The sequence below is a fragment of the Lycium ferocissimum genome, chromosome 9 (genome assembly GCF_029784015.1).
Source record: "Lycium ferocissimum isolate CSIRO_LF1 chromosome 9, AGI_CSIRO_Lferr_CH_V1, whole genome shotgun sequence".
Taxonomy (NCBI): domain Eukaryota; kingdom Viridiplantae; phylum Streptophyta; class Magnoliopsida; order Solanales; family Solanaceae; genus Lycium; species Lycium ferocissimum.
This window is the reverse complement of record NC_081350.1, coordinates 10808205-10825987: the sequence shown is the minus strand read 5'-3', so window position 1 is coordinate 10825987 and position 17783 is coordinate 10808205. Positions and strand designations below refer to the sequence as shown.

General features: G+C 32.2%; 2 protein-coding genes across 4 annotated transcripts; one reads left to right on the top strand and one right to left on the bottom strand.

The window, feature by feature from the left end:
• Positions 1-2721: 2721 nt before the first annotated feature.
• On the top strand, positions 2722-5682 carry LOC132029615 (cytochrome P450 711A1). The gene is made up of 5 exons (XM_059418895.1): positions 2722-3183; positions 3281-3433; positions 3818-4580; positions 5017-5112; positions 5197-5682. The coding sequence occupies exons 1-5, from the start codon at positions 2936-2938 to the stop codon at positions 5524-5526; spliced, it is 1590 nt and encodes a 529-aa protein (XP_059274878.1). The 5' UTR covers positions 2722-2935; the 3' UTR covers positions 5527-5682.
• Positions 5683-5741: 59 nt separating this feature from the next.
• On the bottom strand, positions 5742-9003 carry LOC132029616 (protein IQ-DOMAIN 6). 3 transcript variants are annotated; one of them, XM_059418899.1, is made up of 6 exons: positions 8643-8999; positions 8300-8342; positions 8112-8203; positions 7067-7294; positions 6644-6757; positions 5742-6567 (listed from the first exon to the last, which is right to left on the bottom strand). In XM_059418899.1, the coding sequence occupies exons 1-6, from the start codon at positions 8706-8708 to the stop codon at positions 5908-5910; spliced, it is 1203 nt and encodes a 400-aa protein (XP_059274882.1). In that variant the 5' UTR covers positions 8709-8999; the 3' UTR covers positions 5742-5907. The 3 variants fall into 3 exon arrangements, with proteins under 3 accessions (XP_059274882.1, XP_059274881.1, XP_059274880.1); XM_059418898.1 differs by having other exon boundaries at positions 5742-6564; positions 8112-8342; positions 8643-9003; XM_059418897.1 differs by having other exon boundaries at positions 8112-8342; positions 8643-8997.
• Between the last annotated feature and the right edge of the window lie 8780 nt (positions 9004-17783).

Sequence of the window (17783 nt, the reverse complement as noted above, 5' to 3'; positions counted from 1 at the left end):
TTTTCAAGGAGAGAGCTGTATAAAATTTAACTAGATAATTGGCCAAAGTTCTGGAGTAGGACGTTTAGATCGAGATGCCGACATATTATGTGACATGTAGTTCTAAACCTAATGTAAAAGTAGGATCAGGAAACATCTTAATGCGTATAGATCATGTAGATTTTAATTATGTTATCAGAAAAGACATAAAAGGGCAAGCATGAACTAGGGGTGTACATGGACCGGGTTGGTTTGGGTTTTTCAAATACCAAACCAAACCAATTGCATCGGGTTTTTAAATTTATAAACCAAACCAAACCAACAAAAGTCGAGTTTTCTCGATTTTTTCAGGTTTTTTGGGTAAAGTCTTCATACTAAACATATAACTTGTACTTCAAATATTTCTTTAGTCATAGCAAGATACGGATATATAATTAAGATACTTTTTAAGAAAATAACACAAAATGTGATATGAGAGATGACATTGTCCTAAAATATTCTAAAAAAAAATTTAAAAAAAATGAAATCGCATAAAATAAAATGATCATAATCTAAAAGTACTAAGTTATGTTATAATAAATCCTGCTAATTTATAAGGCATATAGAAAATGATCATAATCTAAAAGTACTAAGTCATGTTAAAATAAGTAAGGCTAATGCGTATTAATTACATGACTAAATATTAAAGAAAAAAATAAAATTAAGTTGTATATTTTCACTATCTAAACCATAAAACTAAATAATAGATATCCAAACTTATTGTCATTCCTAGTGTTAGAATTGAATTTCTTTTGTTAGCATTAGTATTGATTTGATTTTTCTTGGTTTTTTATTTGAGTTAATAACATCTATGCTATAAAACTTATCGACCATTCAAAATTCTAAGCTCAACTTGAAATAATATTTTAAAAGACAAAAAACTATGAAAAAGTTTAAGAAATATTTATAAATAACATTATAAATAGATTTTTCTATGTATAAAATATTTATTAAACTTTATATATGTAACGTCGGGTTGGTTTGGTACGGTTTGACTTTTTTTTTAGTTAAAACCAAACTAAACCAATGGTGGTCGGGTTTTTCTTTTTAAAACCAAACCAAGTCAAACCAAACTACTAATCGAGTTTTTTTCTCAGTTTGATTCGAATTGTCGGTTTGATGCGATTTGTCGGTTTCCTTTGTACACCCTAGCATGAACCAATAAGGTTTTTTTTTTTAATTAACTTGAGAAGGAAAGGGAAAAGCACTAGTTCTCTGGTTTGGGAAAATGCTTCAAAGAATATGCCAAATATAAGGGGACATGAACCGAGACAAATATCAGTTTAATCTCAACAATAAGCAGGATCAAAACGAGGTATAAATTTAGGGTCCAGACAAAACTTGAAAGTGGGAATCCTAATCAGAGCTATGTCCGAATATTACTTATCTTTTGGAAAGCATAAAAAATGTAACCAAACGACTTGACCTGGCATAAAATAATTAAGCACCCTAGGATTAAAAGAACATTTACTGTGACAGGTAGACAATTTTTTAGTATATTATCACACGTAGATATTGGTATCAAATGTGTCTGATTTCTGACTACTCATGCGACATTTGCGTCGGCAATAAATAATGCCAAAGCTTGATCGCAATAAAATATTCATGCACATCTTCTCAGTTGGGTATTATTTTTCACTTGCCCAATAGGCAATAGCTATAAGGCTAAGGTAATAGTAGATCTTTTGTTTCTTTACTTCTTCAAGGCCAAATTGAATCTTTAGAGGTTAATATGTAAAATCTCATGGATTCAAAGAGGTTCAATATTTATGCTAATTAAATTGGCATTTGCACACACAACCAGCTGGAGCTTAATGTAGGGCCACATTTGCCTTTGTACTATTCAGAATCGACTACCTCTGCATTCCGCTATATACATTTAGAGCCTGTTTGGATGGACCTAAAATTAAGAAATTTTGTTGTTCCTGAATAAATAGGCATAAAAAAAAAAAAAGTTGGGGTAATGCTTAACTTATTTTTTTTTGAATTTTTATAAATGTTTATATTTTATAAGTTTAAAATGTAGATAAACTAATTCTAATTATTTTTTTGGGTTTATTTTATCGGTTAAAACTTTTAAGTTTTGTTACCACAAACACTCAAAAAAAATAAAAACAAAATTATATTGAACTTATAAGCCAATCCAAACGGGCTCTTAGTCTAATATCAGCCTCATCGTTAGGAGACAATCTCGCGTTTGGCCTAGACGTGTGATCAGTCCCACAGTCTCGACGTGTCATTCATTACAAATAAATTCTATAACCACTAGAATCTTGGTTTCTTGTTTTCCTATGGTCAGTCCCACTTGCCTATGGTTTTGCTAGTTGGACTAAAGCAGCTTAAGTGCCAAAACTAGTGCTCAAGTGAAAACAGGCAGACCAAACCTAGTGGAGTAGCAGAGGACGGTTAATATCATGTGAAAATTAGAGTGAGGCCAATTCTCTACCAAATTGACTCAACTGGCATATCACTCCACTCAAAAAAGGACAATGAGAATATAAAAGGCATCACGGCAAACATTTTATTTGGAGAATCATTATCTCTGCTCTTGCCTGGACAAGAATTGAGTATACTTTTTATGTATGAATCCAAATGAAGTTTGGCATTTTCTAGTGGCTTACTAGGCACTGTCTCTATATTTTTCCTTCCTTTACCGGCCTAGATTAATCTGCAACGTCAAAATATCAGAACTTGAAAGTGGAAAATGGAAAGGAAAAAAAAAAAAAAAACATATAGTGGACCCCACCATTTAGGCATAGCTATCATTAAACACAAAGACTAACAACTCATGAAATGATTTGATCATAGATCAAAAAACAAGGCCGGCTCTACCCCATCAATTTCAAGATTCTTCTAAAATATTTGTGTATATATAGTCAACTTCCATTTGATATCCTTCTCCATCAAGGCAAAAGAAATGGTGTTTCTAAGCACAGCAATTCAACAATCAATAGTAGAACTAATAAGGTTACCCATAGCCTCAACCATATGCACTATCTTAGCCTTAGTAGTTGGTGTTTTGGTCTACATGTATGGACCTTATTGGCGGGTGAGAAAGGTACCTGGTCCTCCATCTTTCCCCCTTGTAGGACACCTCCCTTTGATGGCTAAGTATGGACCTGATGTCTTCTCTGTCCTGGCCAAACAATATGGTCCTATCTTCAGGTTTCCCTTCATTTCTTGATTAGTGTATTTGGATTCTAGTTAATCTGAGTATTCATGCAAGTTTACATGGTGATGCTTATTTGTTATTCTTAAGCAGATTTCACATGGGCAGACAGCCATTAGTTATTGTAGCAGATGCAGAGCTGTGTAGAGAAGTTGGGATAAAGAAATTCAAGTACATACCAAATAGAAGCATCCCATCTCCCATTGCAGCATCCCCTCTTCATCAGAAAGGCCTATTTTTTACTAGGTAAACTAGTTCAATTAGAGAGAATTTTACATAATAATTCATCAGTCTCTACTCTCTATAGGTTGATGAGGCATATTCAAGGGAGCCATTTCTAAGGTTCAAGCTAAAATAATAGTATATTAGAAAATGGAAGATTACATCATATTCGACGCTTATGAACACGCGCAATTTTTTCCCCCAAAAATAGCTAGAAGTGCCTAATAGGAACACTCTGTCATGTGTTCATTTGCTCAATTGGACAGACATGGTTCGAGCTCTAAATGAAATTTACTGGCCAGTTTAAGGGTTTGTTGATGTATTCAGCCTTATAAAATACATGATGATTTTAATTCTGCATAATGGAAATTTTCAACTAGAAGAAAGCTAAAGTTGTTTTAATTACAGGGACTCAAGATGGTCAACAATGAGAAACACTATTCTATCAGTCTACCAGCCATCTTACCTTGCTAAGTTAGTGCCAATCATGCAATCATTTATAGAGTCTGCAACTAAAAATCTTGATTCTGAGGGAGATGTCACATTCTCTGATCTTTCCCTCAAGTTAGCAACAGATGTAATTGGACAAGCTGCTTTCGGTGTGGATTTTGGACTCTCCAAATCAATATCAAACAAAATGAACCATCATCAAGATGATAGTGAAGTGCAGGAATTCATCAAGCAGCACATTTACTCCACAACACAACTCAAAATGGACTTATCAGGTTCTGTTTCAATCATACTGGGCTTGCTTGTTCCGATTCTTCAAGAGCCATTTCGCCAAGTACTCAAAAGAATCCCGGGCACTATGGACTGGAAAGTGGAAAGAACAAACAAGAATTTAAGTAGTAGGCTGGATGAGATAGTGGCAAAGAGGACGGAGGAAAAAGCTCGTGGCTCAAAAGACTTCTTGTCGCTTATACTGCAGGCAAGGGAGTCAGAGAAGTTAGCTAAGAATGTTTTCACCTCAGATTATATCAGTGCTGTAACTTATGAGCACTTGCTGGCGGGTTCTGCAACAACATCCTTTACTTTGTCTTCAATCATCTATCTGGTTGCTCTCCATCCAGAGGTTGAACAGAAGTTGCTTGCAGAGATAGATGCTTTTGTCCCTGATGATCACATACCCACTGCCAATGATCTTCAGCAGAAATTCCCATACCTTGATCAGGTAAATGTGAATTTTTTAGGGTTTTTTCCATTTTTGACCCATCGTCCGAAATTAGAACGGGTGATAATAAGTGTATATGTTTGTATATTTATGTATAATAGGTATACAATGTTTATATTACATGTGCTGGCTGGATGAGATAGTGCTAATAAGTGTATGTAAACATATACATGTGCTGGCTATACTTTTTGGGGCGGTCCAAATGTAATTATCCCAATTTTTTCTATCTTAATCTTCTGAGAAGTTTAATTATCCCCTTGGGGTGCGGGCCTCCCCCCAAACCTACTAACGCAGAATGCTTTGTGCATCGGGTTGCGCTGCCCTTATAATCTTCTGAGAAGTTCTTATAAACTGCAGGAAAAAAAAAAAGAAGAAGAAGAGAGAACTAGATTATAAAACCGTTCTCATTCTTCTTGAAATTACTTATAAACTTTAGGTAATCAAAGAAGCAATGAGGTGTTACATTGTCTCGCCCTTAGTTGCCAGAGAAACATCAGCTGAGGTGGAGATTGGAGGCTATAAACTTCCTAAGGTTCATATCTATTTTTCCTATAATGTGCTTATCTTTTTACTCTTCCATGAGGTAAATTTTAACATATTTGTTATAACTAAGCAGGGAACATGGGTTTGGTTGGCTCTTGGAGTTCTTGCTAAGGACCCAAAGAACTTCCCTGAACCAGAGAAATTTAAACCAGAGAGGTTTGATCCAAACTGTACAGAGGAAAAACAAAGGCATCCTTATGCAAATATTCCCTTTGGAATAGGGCCACGAGCATGCATAGGACAGAAGTTCTCCATACAGGAAATCAAACTGTCACTGATTCATTTATATCGCAAGTATATTTTTCGACACTCTCCCCTCATGGAAAGCCCATTGGAACTTCAGTATGGCATTGTCCTTAACTTTAAGCATGGTGTCAAGGTTCAAGCTATCAAGCGTAAATGAAACATTCGAACATCATCTCTAATCGTTGATACAAGAGACAAGAAATGCATACTTGTAACTTCCACTATTTCAAATGCAACTACGCATTTCATAATAGAAATATTGCCTGTAACTCCATTTTTTATGACATAAAAAAGGTGTGAGTCACTGCGTAAAGGTTCTGGTTTCTATCAAATTTCATACATTCCCTCACATGATCAACTTATCTTAGTAAATTTATGATAATAGAGCAAATGATCTATATAATAACATACTTGCTACGAAAGACAACCGCAAACCAAGTCCAGAAAAAATTAAACATACCACACCAGCTTTTTGATTTTTTTTTTTCTACAACAACAAGCTGTTGTATTGGTTGTCACTGCCCTAGTCATTCTATTATTACTCAAAGACACAATTCTGTTTGTCCCCTAATCTAGAGAACCTATCCATTCTAGTAGGAAGACAGAGAGGCCTTGTGAAATTGAGTGAAGAATCATAACCAGCACAACTCTTTGAGTCACCATTACTACTGAGTAAGCCAGAGTTCTTAAGAAACTGGAACTCATCCATGGACTGTCTAAGCATTCGCTGATTTCTCTGCTTGGCCTTGGTTGACTCAGTTAGGCTCATGTAATTCGGTCGACTACTATTGCTGCTATCTTCAGTTCTATCAGATGCCAACATTGTGTTTCCAGATATCGGTGTTGTTGATGTGCAGAATGAAGAGGATGCTGAACTCTCATCATATCTAAATTCAGAACTTGGGCTTGAAGAAGAACGAGTAGTAGGAGGTTTCACTGATATCCTTTTGGTGACATTGTTCTTTTTCACTTTGACGGAGCATGGTTCAGATGTCTTCAATTGATTGTCCTTGGACTTTGGTGTGGTCTCGAGGGAATCAGTGTATGCTTGTTCCATCAACCTGTTTTCCCATGGCCTTGCTGCCATCCAACGTTCTAACCAACTCCATCCACAATTACTCTTATCATAATCAAGACTTTTGAGAGATGGAACCGCGATAGTGGTTCTAGAATCAAAATTCTGGCTTGATTTAGACTGCTGCAATAGATAAAGCATCCAATCAATTACTACAGGTCAAAAAGATGTGTTCCTAAATAGTTAGTCCACTATTTACCTTTTGAGCTTGAGAGTATGCAAGTGCTCTTTCTCTTTTTAAGACTCCCTCTTGCCTCATGTGTATCTTTGTTTTGACCTCATCAAGAGTCCCTTTACTGTCACACCATCCTTCCTGGTAATTAACAAAACAAGAAATGTGTTAGGAAATTCAACCAGTACAAAGAGCCACACACTTAGAAATCTTAACCAAAAAAGAAGGTTTTTTTCATTTTTAGCCCGTTGGCCAAATATAATTAGCGACGGTAACCAAAATACACAAAACATATACATTGATTAAGTATATTCTATTATACTTATATTTATGTATATTATATGGATATTTATACTTAATATATAAAAACCTATACATCTGTTGGCTATTATTCTTTTGAGCGGTCCAAAAATATAATTATCTCAAAAAAGAAAGACAAATGGTCTCTACCTCAGCTTCTTTCAAGGGGTCGAGTTTGCCACGGTGTTCCTCCAGTAACTTCTGCACAGCCTGGCCCTCCATGGACATACGAACACGACGAGCTCTAACTCGGGCTTGTACCCGAACTAGAGCTTGCATACACCTAAGAGTCACTGCAGCCTGCTTTCTTACTTGTCTGCCCCTAACAAGAGCTTGAAGCCTTACCAATCCTTTCAACGCCCTTAATGCTCTTCTTGCCTTAAAATGTCAAAATCAAGATCAATTTGGAGGAATATAGAATATTAAAACCCATCAATCTTATCACGCTTCAAGAAAAATGTTAATCTTATCAGCAGAGAGGATCAGATGCTGTCGAAACAGATTTCTGTCAACATTCAGAGTTGACATCTTTTATTTAATGGTTTTTTAGCCTGAATGTTGACAGAAATAGACAAACCTATTAGTACTAGTTTAATTTAACAAGTATGTGCATCATGATATAAATATCCTTCAAAGAAAAGAATTATAATTCTGTTACATAGATCTCGCCCCTGATCTCTCTTCAGCGTCTATCTAGTTAACGCGAAACTCAGGACACTAGTAAATTAGAAACTACCACGAGACACTAGTAAATTAGAAGCTACCACAAGACACTAGTAAATTAGAAGCTACCACAAGACACTAGTAAATTAGAAGCTACCACAAGACACTAGTAAATTAGAAACTACCACGCAACATCTACACAATCATGATTCAAAGTTACTCGAGCAAAATACTAAATTAATTTTGGATAAAACTACTTGACCAGCAGCTTTGAGATATAGCAGGATTTTGATTGGAAGTGTACATGTACAAAATGAAAGAAGCAGGGGAAACATATCAGGTTACACAAATCTCAAGCACACAAACAAAAAAAGAACAAACAACAAAGCTAAAAAAGCAACAACAACACCCAGTGTAATTTCACGGGGGTCTGGGGAGGGTAGAGTGTACGCAGACTTTACCTCTCGACGCTGTTTCCGATTAAAAAATCTACTGTTGAAAAAAAAGGAAGGAAGAGAGTAGAAGTGATTACCAAGAATCCACGAAAGGCAGTTTGAATCCTAATAGCAGCCCATTCTTCCCTAACAGCTTTGAAATCTTTTGGAGGAGCTCTAACCACAGTAGCTACAGCAGCATTATAAGCATCATTGTTCACTGATGAACAATCTGACCCTTCTGACCCAACATTTCTGTACTTCAAACCCTTCCATGAAGACTCACCTGATGAACTCCTCCATAGCTTCCATTTCTTGCTCTTCTTCTCCTAAACAACAAACATGTACACAAAAGAAGGTTCATTCTTTAAACAGAATATGGTACATGTAACCCCACAAGTGGAGTCTGGGGAGGGTAGGATGTACACCGACCTTACCCTTGCCTTAGTGGGAGAGAGACTGTTTTGGAAAGAGCCTCGCCGCAAAAGAAAATGAAAAGAATAGGAAAGAATGCGAAGCAGATACAAAAAATAGCAGCAAACTAGCAAGATACAATGCAAATGCACAACAGACAGAAAATGTTAAACAAGAACCATAAAGATTGAATTTTTAGTGTATTTTGAGCTTACATGATTATCTTTTTCAGTCTTCTTGAATCCTATCAAAGCCTTCACCCATTTTCCAGAAGCACCCATTTTGTTTTTGTCCAAAATAACCAGCTTCAGACTATTCAATATAAAAGGAGAGAAGAAATTTTTTGGACAACAAAGCTTTCAACTTTCAAGAAGTCAAAAACTTGTAGTAGTACTACTACTTTTAAGTAAGAATAGTTGTAGATATCAATGACTATAAAGAAACAAAAGAGAGTTAAAGCAGAAAGAGAAAGTTCTTGTTAACTACCCAACCCAATGCCTCACTTTGAAGGGAAAAAGGATTTGACACAGACAGACTATTAATGAAACTACAAAAAGACTGCAACTTTTAATGTTTTTTTTTTATTTTTTTTTATTTGAGATATGGGATAGTGGGGTGTAGTGGGGTGGTGGTATATGCTGCTAAAATGCATTGTGGAAAGAGCCGTTGGGTTTTGAAATTTGAAAAAAAGAGAGAAAAACAAGGAACACTATGGTGGTGTCTATGTTCCAGTTTTCCCGCTTAGGGGAGATGGGAACAAAAAATGACATTGGTTTTGTTTGAAATTACAAGAATGGGACCCAAGGTGCTTTTTGGATTTGACCCTAAAAAGGAACAACCCGTTTTATGAAAAGGCTCAAAAAGAAGCAGACAAACAATCTAACAAAGTCAGTGCTCTTAAGATCTCTATTTCTCTCTCACTCTCACTTAGCTGTTTTGTTGTACCAACAAACAATGCAACAAATATTTATGAATGACCCTTTTTCAACAAAAAATAAAAGTATAGTTAATGTATTAAGTATAGTGAATGTATTACTCCCTCCGTTTCAAATTATTTATCGTGATTACTAAAAATAATTATCTTAAATTATTTGTCGTTTTAGAAGTTTAAGGCACAATTAATTATTTCTTTTCCAATTTACTCTTAGTAAAATCTTGTCATTAATTGAGATGGTAAATAGAGTAAACATTTAATGGAGAGGATTATAACTTAGATATAAATAAGGTAAAAGTAGTCAAATAACTCTTCTAATTAATACATATTTTTTAAGGTGAGTATAATATCAAAAAATTACAAATAATTTGAGACGGGGTAAGTATGAAAAGACAGAATGGTGTTGCATTGGATCCCATCTAGGGACTGTCCTCTGCTCTGTTTTTTTCGGATTTTGGATCAACCGTCATAGGATTCAAATTCAAGTGCCCAATTATTGGGTTATATTTCTCCAAATTTACCCTTCAAGATTTCCCTTCCCTTTTTTAAAAAGCTATGTTATGGACGGATGCAATTTTTTATTTTTTTAAAATGGAATAGATAAGTGCAAATTTTTATAATTAAATAGTTAAGATGATTATTGAACATGAATTTTGTTGAAAATGTGTATTTATAGAAAGAAATAATTTGATGAGAATGCTTACAACGAAATCACAAAGTCTCTTGAAAAATCTTTTAGAATCAATTACTTCTTATATGCAATAGACAAGCCATTTGTTTTTTAAAAAAAAAATATTGAACAACTCAGAGTGTATGAATTTTTTTTTTTTTTGACTTTCTATCAAGTGATAAAATTTTGAGATCACAAGATGATTAGAATTTTAAAAGAAAATGGGCTGACAAAAAAATTGGCTTGACCTTGAACGTTCATTACTTCCTCCGTGTCAAATTATTTATCCTTTTTTTGTTTCATACGTCCCTTAAGAAATATTAATTAGGAAGAGTATTTGACCACTTTACTCTTATTTATGTCTAAGTTATAATCTCTCTCCATTAAATGTTTGCTCTATTTATATGTCATTTTCATTAATGACAATATTCTACTAAGGGCAAAATGAGGAAAAATTAATTAATTGTGCATTGAACTTCTAAAACGATAAATAACTTGAGACAACTATTTTTAGTAATCATGACAAATAAATTGAGACGGAGGGAATAAAATACAATAATAACAACAACAACAACAACAACAACAAACGCAGTGTAATCCCACAGGTGGGGTCTGAGGAGGAAAAAGTGTATGTAGACCTTACCCCTACCTTGAGAAAATAGAGAGGTTGTTTTCGATAGACTCTCGACTCAAAGAACGATGAAAAAGAGGCAGTAGCAATAAGTAGAAACAATAACAAAATAATAGTCATTGTGATATGGTCTAAACTTATTTTTTGAATTAAAAGTATTCAGCGACATAGTACAAGTAAAATATAATACTCCATCTTCACATATATGGAGTTATTGACTAAAAATTGAGAATCTTAAATCCACCTTTACTCAAAATTGGCTAACCACCACATTTGTCCATCGTGCCTACAATAGCCAATCCTCGTTCATACGTAGCTATAGGTCACGCTAATGCACTTCCCTAAACGGTCTTTAAGCAAATATAATTCATCTCTTGGGATAACATTATACTACGGGTTAGTACTACATGAGTCACATGCAGTCCTTAATAAATGCTCTCTTGGAGTGTTCCAAAAAGTATCTGACTTGTCATTCTAGGTTGATAGCTACTCTTGAAAGAGACGGGATCTACATTTAAACTTGCAGAAAGAAATTAAGCAGAAATAATTTTCATTAAGAAAGGTTTTGAAAGCCACAGGTAATTGGAATTGGTGTAATTACTACCCTAGTAATTACATGATTACCTAGTAATTACACAGTATTGCAATTACCACTTGTTTGTTTGTCATAATGTAATTACAAAACAGTTGTAATTACAAGCGTGCTGTTTGGTTGCATATGTGTAATTACACAGTTAGTTTAATTTAAAAATAAAATTTAATTATAAAAAATTTAAAATTAATATTTAAAAAATATGTGCATATATAAATGACATTGAATTATTTATTTAATAATACATTGTTTCTTGAAAATAAGTTAATTAATAATCATATATTTGTAACTAATATTGTAAAAAATAATTGATATGTAATTTCAAATTAATAATATTTTAATTGATTATAAAACTTAAAGCATACCTTTTTTGTGAGAACATCATGAGATTGGATGTTTGACAAAAAAAGAATATTTATAAATATAATGCCATAACATTATTCAAATGTTTGACAATAATTTTATCAACTAGTTGAAAAATAAACAAAGCAAAGAATGGAAATAACAAGTCAATAGTACTAAAGCAAATATTTTTAAAATCGAAAATATAACCTAAATTCAAAATCCAAAAGAAAAAAATTTAACATAATACTCTTATGTCAAATTCCAACGTTACATAAGTAAGTTTCAACGTAACATAAGTAAATACTCCTATAATTCAAAAGAAAAGGAAAATACAACTCTATAACCTAATTCACAACGAAATTCTATTTTAATAACTTCACTCATTATATGCCAAGTTTGTTAATGACTCATTCTTTCTAATATTAAGAGATGTAATTTCAAATATTAGAATATTAATACTAAGTTATGCTAAATGAATAAAATAAAAAGTCGAAAAAAAATACAAGCAATTACATGGAACCACAAGAAGTAAAGGTTGAGAATGAGAAGAAAGGAAATGAAATATAAATACTATAAAAAGAAAAATATATTTTAAAAAATAAAAATAATTAAAAAGTAAAAATAAAAAAGAAATTAAATAATAGAAATAAAAAATAAATTAGAAAAGAAAAGAAATTAAAATAAAATAAAATAGAAATTAAATAATAGAAATAAAAAATAAATTAAAAAAGAAAAGAAATTAAAATAAAATTAAAAAGAAATAAAGTAAAAAGTAACCCTGTAATTACAGGGTGTAATTACACTCAATTCTCAGCCCCCCCTTGAGAATTGGATAGTGTAATTACACCCTCTCAATTACACCCAATTCCCACCTAACTGTGTAATTACATCCAATTACACCCAATTCCAATTACTGGTGGCTTTCAAACAAATGTGCCCCAAGAGTTTCAAAATATAAAAGAAATTCACGAAGGTTTTAAGATATCACTATGTAATATATATATATAAAAATAAAAAAAAAATCTAGCTAATTTTCCGACGAAGGGGTGTCGACACCCCTCAACTACATGTGGCTCCGCCACTGCTCTAGGGGTTCAAGCTTTTAAATGTTTAGCATTGAATCATTATATTTTTAAAGTTATGAGTTCATATCTATTATTTATTATAATTTTAACAAATTTTTACACTTAAATTTATACCCCGCATTAAAAGTTTGGGGTTCAGTTTGTTATAGTGTTCCATCCGCCTCAGCTTGAAGGCACAACTCTTCAACTTCTTTGAAATTTGGGAACATTTGTTGAATCTTTCTACTAAAGTACTAATGTAGTCATCACTTCATTGCTGGCTCTTTTGAATGTTTAATTTTGTTGTACCTGTGGAGAAACGTCCATAGTGTAAATTAATTTATTGGAATAATTTCTTACTTTGTAAAATTTTAAGTACATGAATGATGAGTTGGATACAATTGTACCTAAAGTATGAAAATAAAAATTTGATATGCATCTTCATAAGACGAGAACAATTAAGGTCGAATGTTCACACGAAAAAATGAACTTTAACTTAATTGTTGGATTAATAATTATTACTACTATACAATATGATCAAAGTATAGAAGAAGTGAAAGAGTTGTAATCGATGACAGTTAAAATGTCCGCATATGCTGTAGAACACGTCGTTTTGCCCCTACGTGCAACCGAAAATATATACTAACTTGTGAGACTCCAGGTTGACGTACAGTTACTTGACCACACATCTCAATTTTCAAATTATATCCTTTAATTTATTGCTTCTGCTTTTGAAATTTGAAAAACCTTTGGTAAGCTGTTTTTTTGTTTTGTTTTTGGTAATAAAAACCTTTGATGAGCTATTCAACACGTCATAGCCCACACGTACGTAGTCCTGACTTTGTTGCCTATTTTACAATGTTATGTTGTTGCACATGGACCGTCCATCTTACTCAAAAGCTTTGAATATTCAAGAGCCGGTAACTAATAGCAGTCTTTAGATACATTCACGAACAGTTTTGGTCCTTTAAATTTTGATTCTCCATCAAATATTTGAGAAACTTTGACAATTAGATTTTAAAGAGAAATGTGAAAGGAAAATATGTATTTAAAGGGAAAACTACGTATATATATATGTTAAGGAGAAATATTTACGAAACATGACGATAGTTTTCCTTATTTACAAAACATAACGATATATTACGAAACATAATGGATTTTCATATATTTTTTGTTTTTATTTTGTATTTTTTTTCCAGAATATATATATATATATAAAATAATTTTTACTCAAAGGCTTAAAAAATTACCTCAAATTTTTGTGAATGGAAGCTGTATGAAAAATGTATGAAATATGTATGTGTGAGCGAACTTTTTAATATAATTTTCATACACAAAATTGTGAACAAAAACTTTAAGCCTTGAATATTGTATGAAAGTTGTTACAATGTTGTTGTAGTTGTATTAATTTTCCAGAAACCTAATATGAACTTTATATACGAAAAATGTGAATGAAATTCTAAGTCTTGAACGAGATATATACATTTCATACCATTCTCATGCATAAAATTTGAGCGTAATGTTTAAGCCTTGATTGAGATATACATATTTCATACGTTCTTCATACATAAAATTTGAGCGAACTTTTAACCCTTGAGCAAGATATATACATTTCATATAAAAAAATTTGAGCGATTATTTTAAGTCTTGAATGTTGTATCAAAGTTGTATACAATATTGTTGTACGTGTATTAATTTTATAGAAATCTAACATGAACTTTATACACGAAAATGTGAGCGAAATTTTAAGACTTGAGCGAGATACATTTCATACTGTTTTCATACACACATTTTGAGCGGATTTTTCACACATTTTGAGCGGATTTTTTAATCCTTGAACGAGATATACACATTTCATACATTTTTCATACCGTTTTCATAGACTAAATTTTGAGCAAACTTTTTAAGCCTTGAGCGATACACATTTCATACAACTTTCATACATAAATTTTTGAGCGAAAAAAATATTTTACAAAAAATAAAAACATATTTAAAAAAAATTAATTTTTTTAAATAAAAAAATAATTTTTTTAAAAAAAATATTTTAATTTTTATTTTTTTTAGAAAAGACGCTTTTATATGCGTCAGAATGCTATGCTTTGAATATAAAACTATCGTCACATTTCGTAAATATTTCTGCTTAAATATATATATACGTAGTTGTTCCTATTTAAAAAGAATACAAGGAAATCACGTCAACTTCTAAGAAAACTGCACCGTCAAATATTGCATTAGACACTAGAAATAGGCACGGAAAATATCAAAAGTTACACCAGACATAAAAGATAGACCGAAACAAAAGCAATTACAAAAACTGGACCTCCATATGTGAATTAATCCCCTTAAATCTTTTTTTCTTTTATTGTTTTCATTAAATCTAACAGTCAGAGGGATTATTTTTGTCATTTTCACTGACAAAAACATAAGCGACTACTTTGAAAATCAAAATCATCTACTTAAAACCTAACCTCAAACATAAGGGACTATTTAGTCATATTCACCGATGAGAGCATTGACGATGCAAAATTCTTCATTTTTCCCCTGACACTATTAGAAGTGAATAATGGGTTAGATACGATTATAAACAAGTGACACACACAAAGAACGAATAAGGGGTTATCTTTTTTCGGTACACTGAATAAGAGATTATATCACACAAAAGAATAAGCTAATTAATTGTAATCAAAATTTAGGTGTAGGAATTACAATAGGATAGAAGAACATAAGAAGTGAAAGATCGAGTTATTTACAGACGGACGGGAAAAAAATGAAAACTAATATAGTGAGGTTAATAAAAGATTATTTCTTGGAATTGAATCTCATCTTGTTCCTATCCATTTTATGAGCTAGACCACAGAATGAATATAAGGACCACATTTCTGTACACATCCAACAAACATCAATGATCAAACTAGTGTCGCTATCTGAACTTTTCTCCAACTCTTTAAGTTGCATCTTAGACTTGAAGAAAATTATAAAGTAGGAGTAATACTGTATCTCTTTATCCATCATCGAATTTTTATTTCTCTTTTATGCTTAGTTTGTAGGGATAGGGCCTTTTTCATCTGTCTTAGATGTAAACGTGACCTTGACACTCTTTATTTTAATCCTACAAAAACAAAAAACAAAAAAAAAACTAGCTATAGGGTTTTACTTTGAGATACTGGTTCAATTTTCTTTTCTTTTTTAATTGGAAAAAGGAATTAAGAACGGGATAATTACAGCCTAATTCCTCAGCGTCAGGGGCGGATCCACCCTAAAGGGTGGGGGTGGCTAAATTAATAATTTTTTTATATACTTATGTTGTAATTTGCTTAAATTAGGTTAAATATTTGATCCTGCCACCCCGGGCCTTAAATTAGATAAAACATCACTACTCTAGACACAAGTTTGAATCTATCTTAAACATTTTCCGACCCCGTTTTTCGCGCTTTTTACTCTCGTACCTCGCAATTCTCTTTCGCCCTCCCAATTTTCTATTTATCTTTTATTATTTATAGATGCTTTTCCTCTTTTCTATTATTTTATCTCGTTATCTCTAATGGAACACACAAATAGAAACTTCAAAAATCCCTTAAATTAAGCATTTCTCTTATTCTCAAATCTCGAAAAGATTAAACTCTAAAAAACTTGGGTCTCAATGGGAATTTTGGATTGAGATCAAAATTCAATTTTTTTTTTTAATAATTTCTTTTGTTTATTACTCCTTAGTCCATGTTTACTTGTCTATATTTCAATTTGGACACTCTTAATAAGCAACAAAAAAAAAAATGGAGAAATGAATTGGAGTACTTAATAAGGGTAAATAGTATAAAATGGTAAATTATGTCTTGATTTTTCAAACTATATAACTTACAAGTAAAAGTGGACATATATTTTTAGTATAATGGACAAATAAAAATGGATGGAGGGAGTGTATTTAAAAATTTATGCTATGGTATAATTGTTAAATTCAATTTAAATCACTTTACTAATTAAATTGTGATGGAAATTTCAAAGCAATGCTTAGAAACATGAAATTTATGATTTATTTTTGAAAACTTGTAGTTTATCTAATTCACATTTATTTATGGGTGTATTTACCTATTGAAGAGTTTTTTTTATTATTATTTTTCTTATTTTGATTGGTAATTCCCTTATTGAAGATGTGTTATTTTACTTGTGCAAATTCATTCTTTGAATATATATAAGAGATGCAGCCTCTGAAAATGTTGATTTTACTTTTTGTTAATTGCCATTCCTTGTTTAAGATGCTAATTATGTTCATTTCTTGATTTTTGAGATGTAATTTCATATTTGCAAATAAAAAAAAGCTTATTAAGTTGACCCGAATGACTAAAAAGAGATGGACCCGACCCAAATACACGTTCCTAACAAGATGTCCATTAAAGAAAAATTGTGGCTTCCGCCACCTTCAAATCCTAGATCCGCCTCGGCTCTGCGTGATCTAGTTTATAAGATAACCCGCAAATGTATAGGTTTTATATATTTATACTAATATATATCACTGTATAGATATTGTATATTTGGACTACTGTCGGTAATTAAGTTTGGTTGAAGGGACGTAAACGAAAGTATTCCAATAGTCCAAATTTGAAATATTTATTTTATTTTTCCTTTATAATTTTGAGAAATCAAACAAGAGATCTTTTTTTAAAAAAACAATGGTTACCTAGTGAAAAAAAAAACACACACACACAGAGACTCGCATCAAATGAGGGGTATTAAATGGTTAAGACTTGTTTTTGGACCATCCTCCTTAAGGAATCTGTCATTTGCCTGTGGAAGTCTGAATCAAATATAAACAAATGACTTAGAAAATGACACGATTGATCAGAAGTTCACTGCAAGGAGAAAGAAAAAGAAACATCTTAACAAAAATTAGGCATGTCTATATAGTCAGACAGACACGACTTTCAAGTCCAATTAAATGCTGCGATAAGAATTGTAATCTACTCCATATGTAATTTAATGGTCTTCTCTTCGAGGCTTTGACCAGAAAATTTAATGCCCTTTACCTCTGCATTAGTAACATTTACTAATGTACTACTCGGATATTCTAATACCTTCAGACAGTACTACTGTACCTTTGTTTTCAAAGTTAAACAAGAAATGCATGT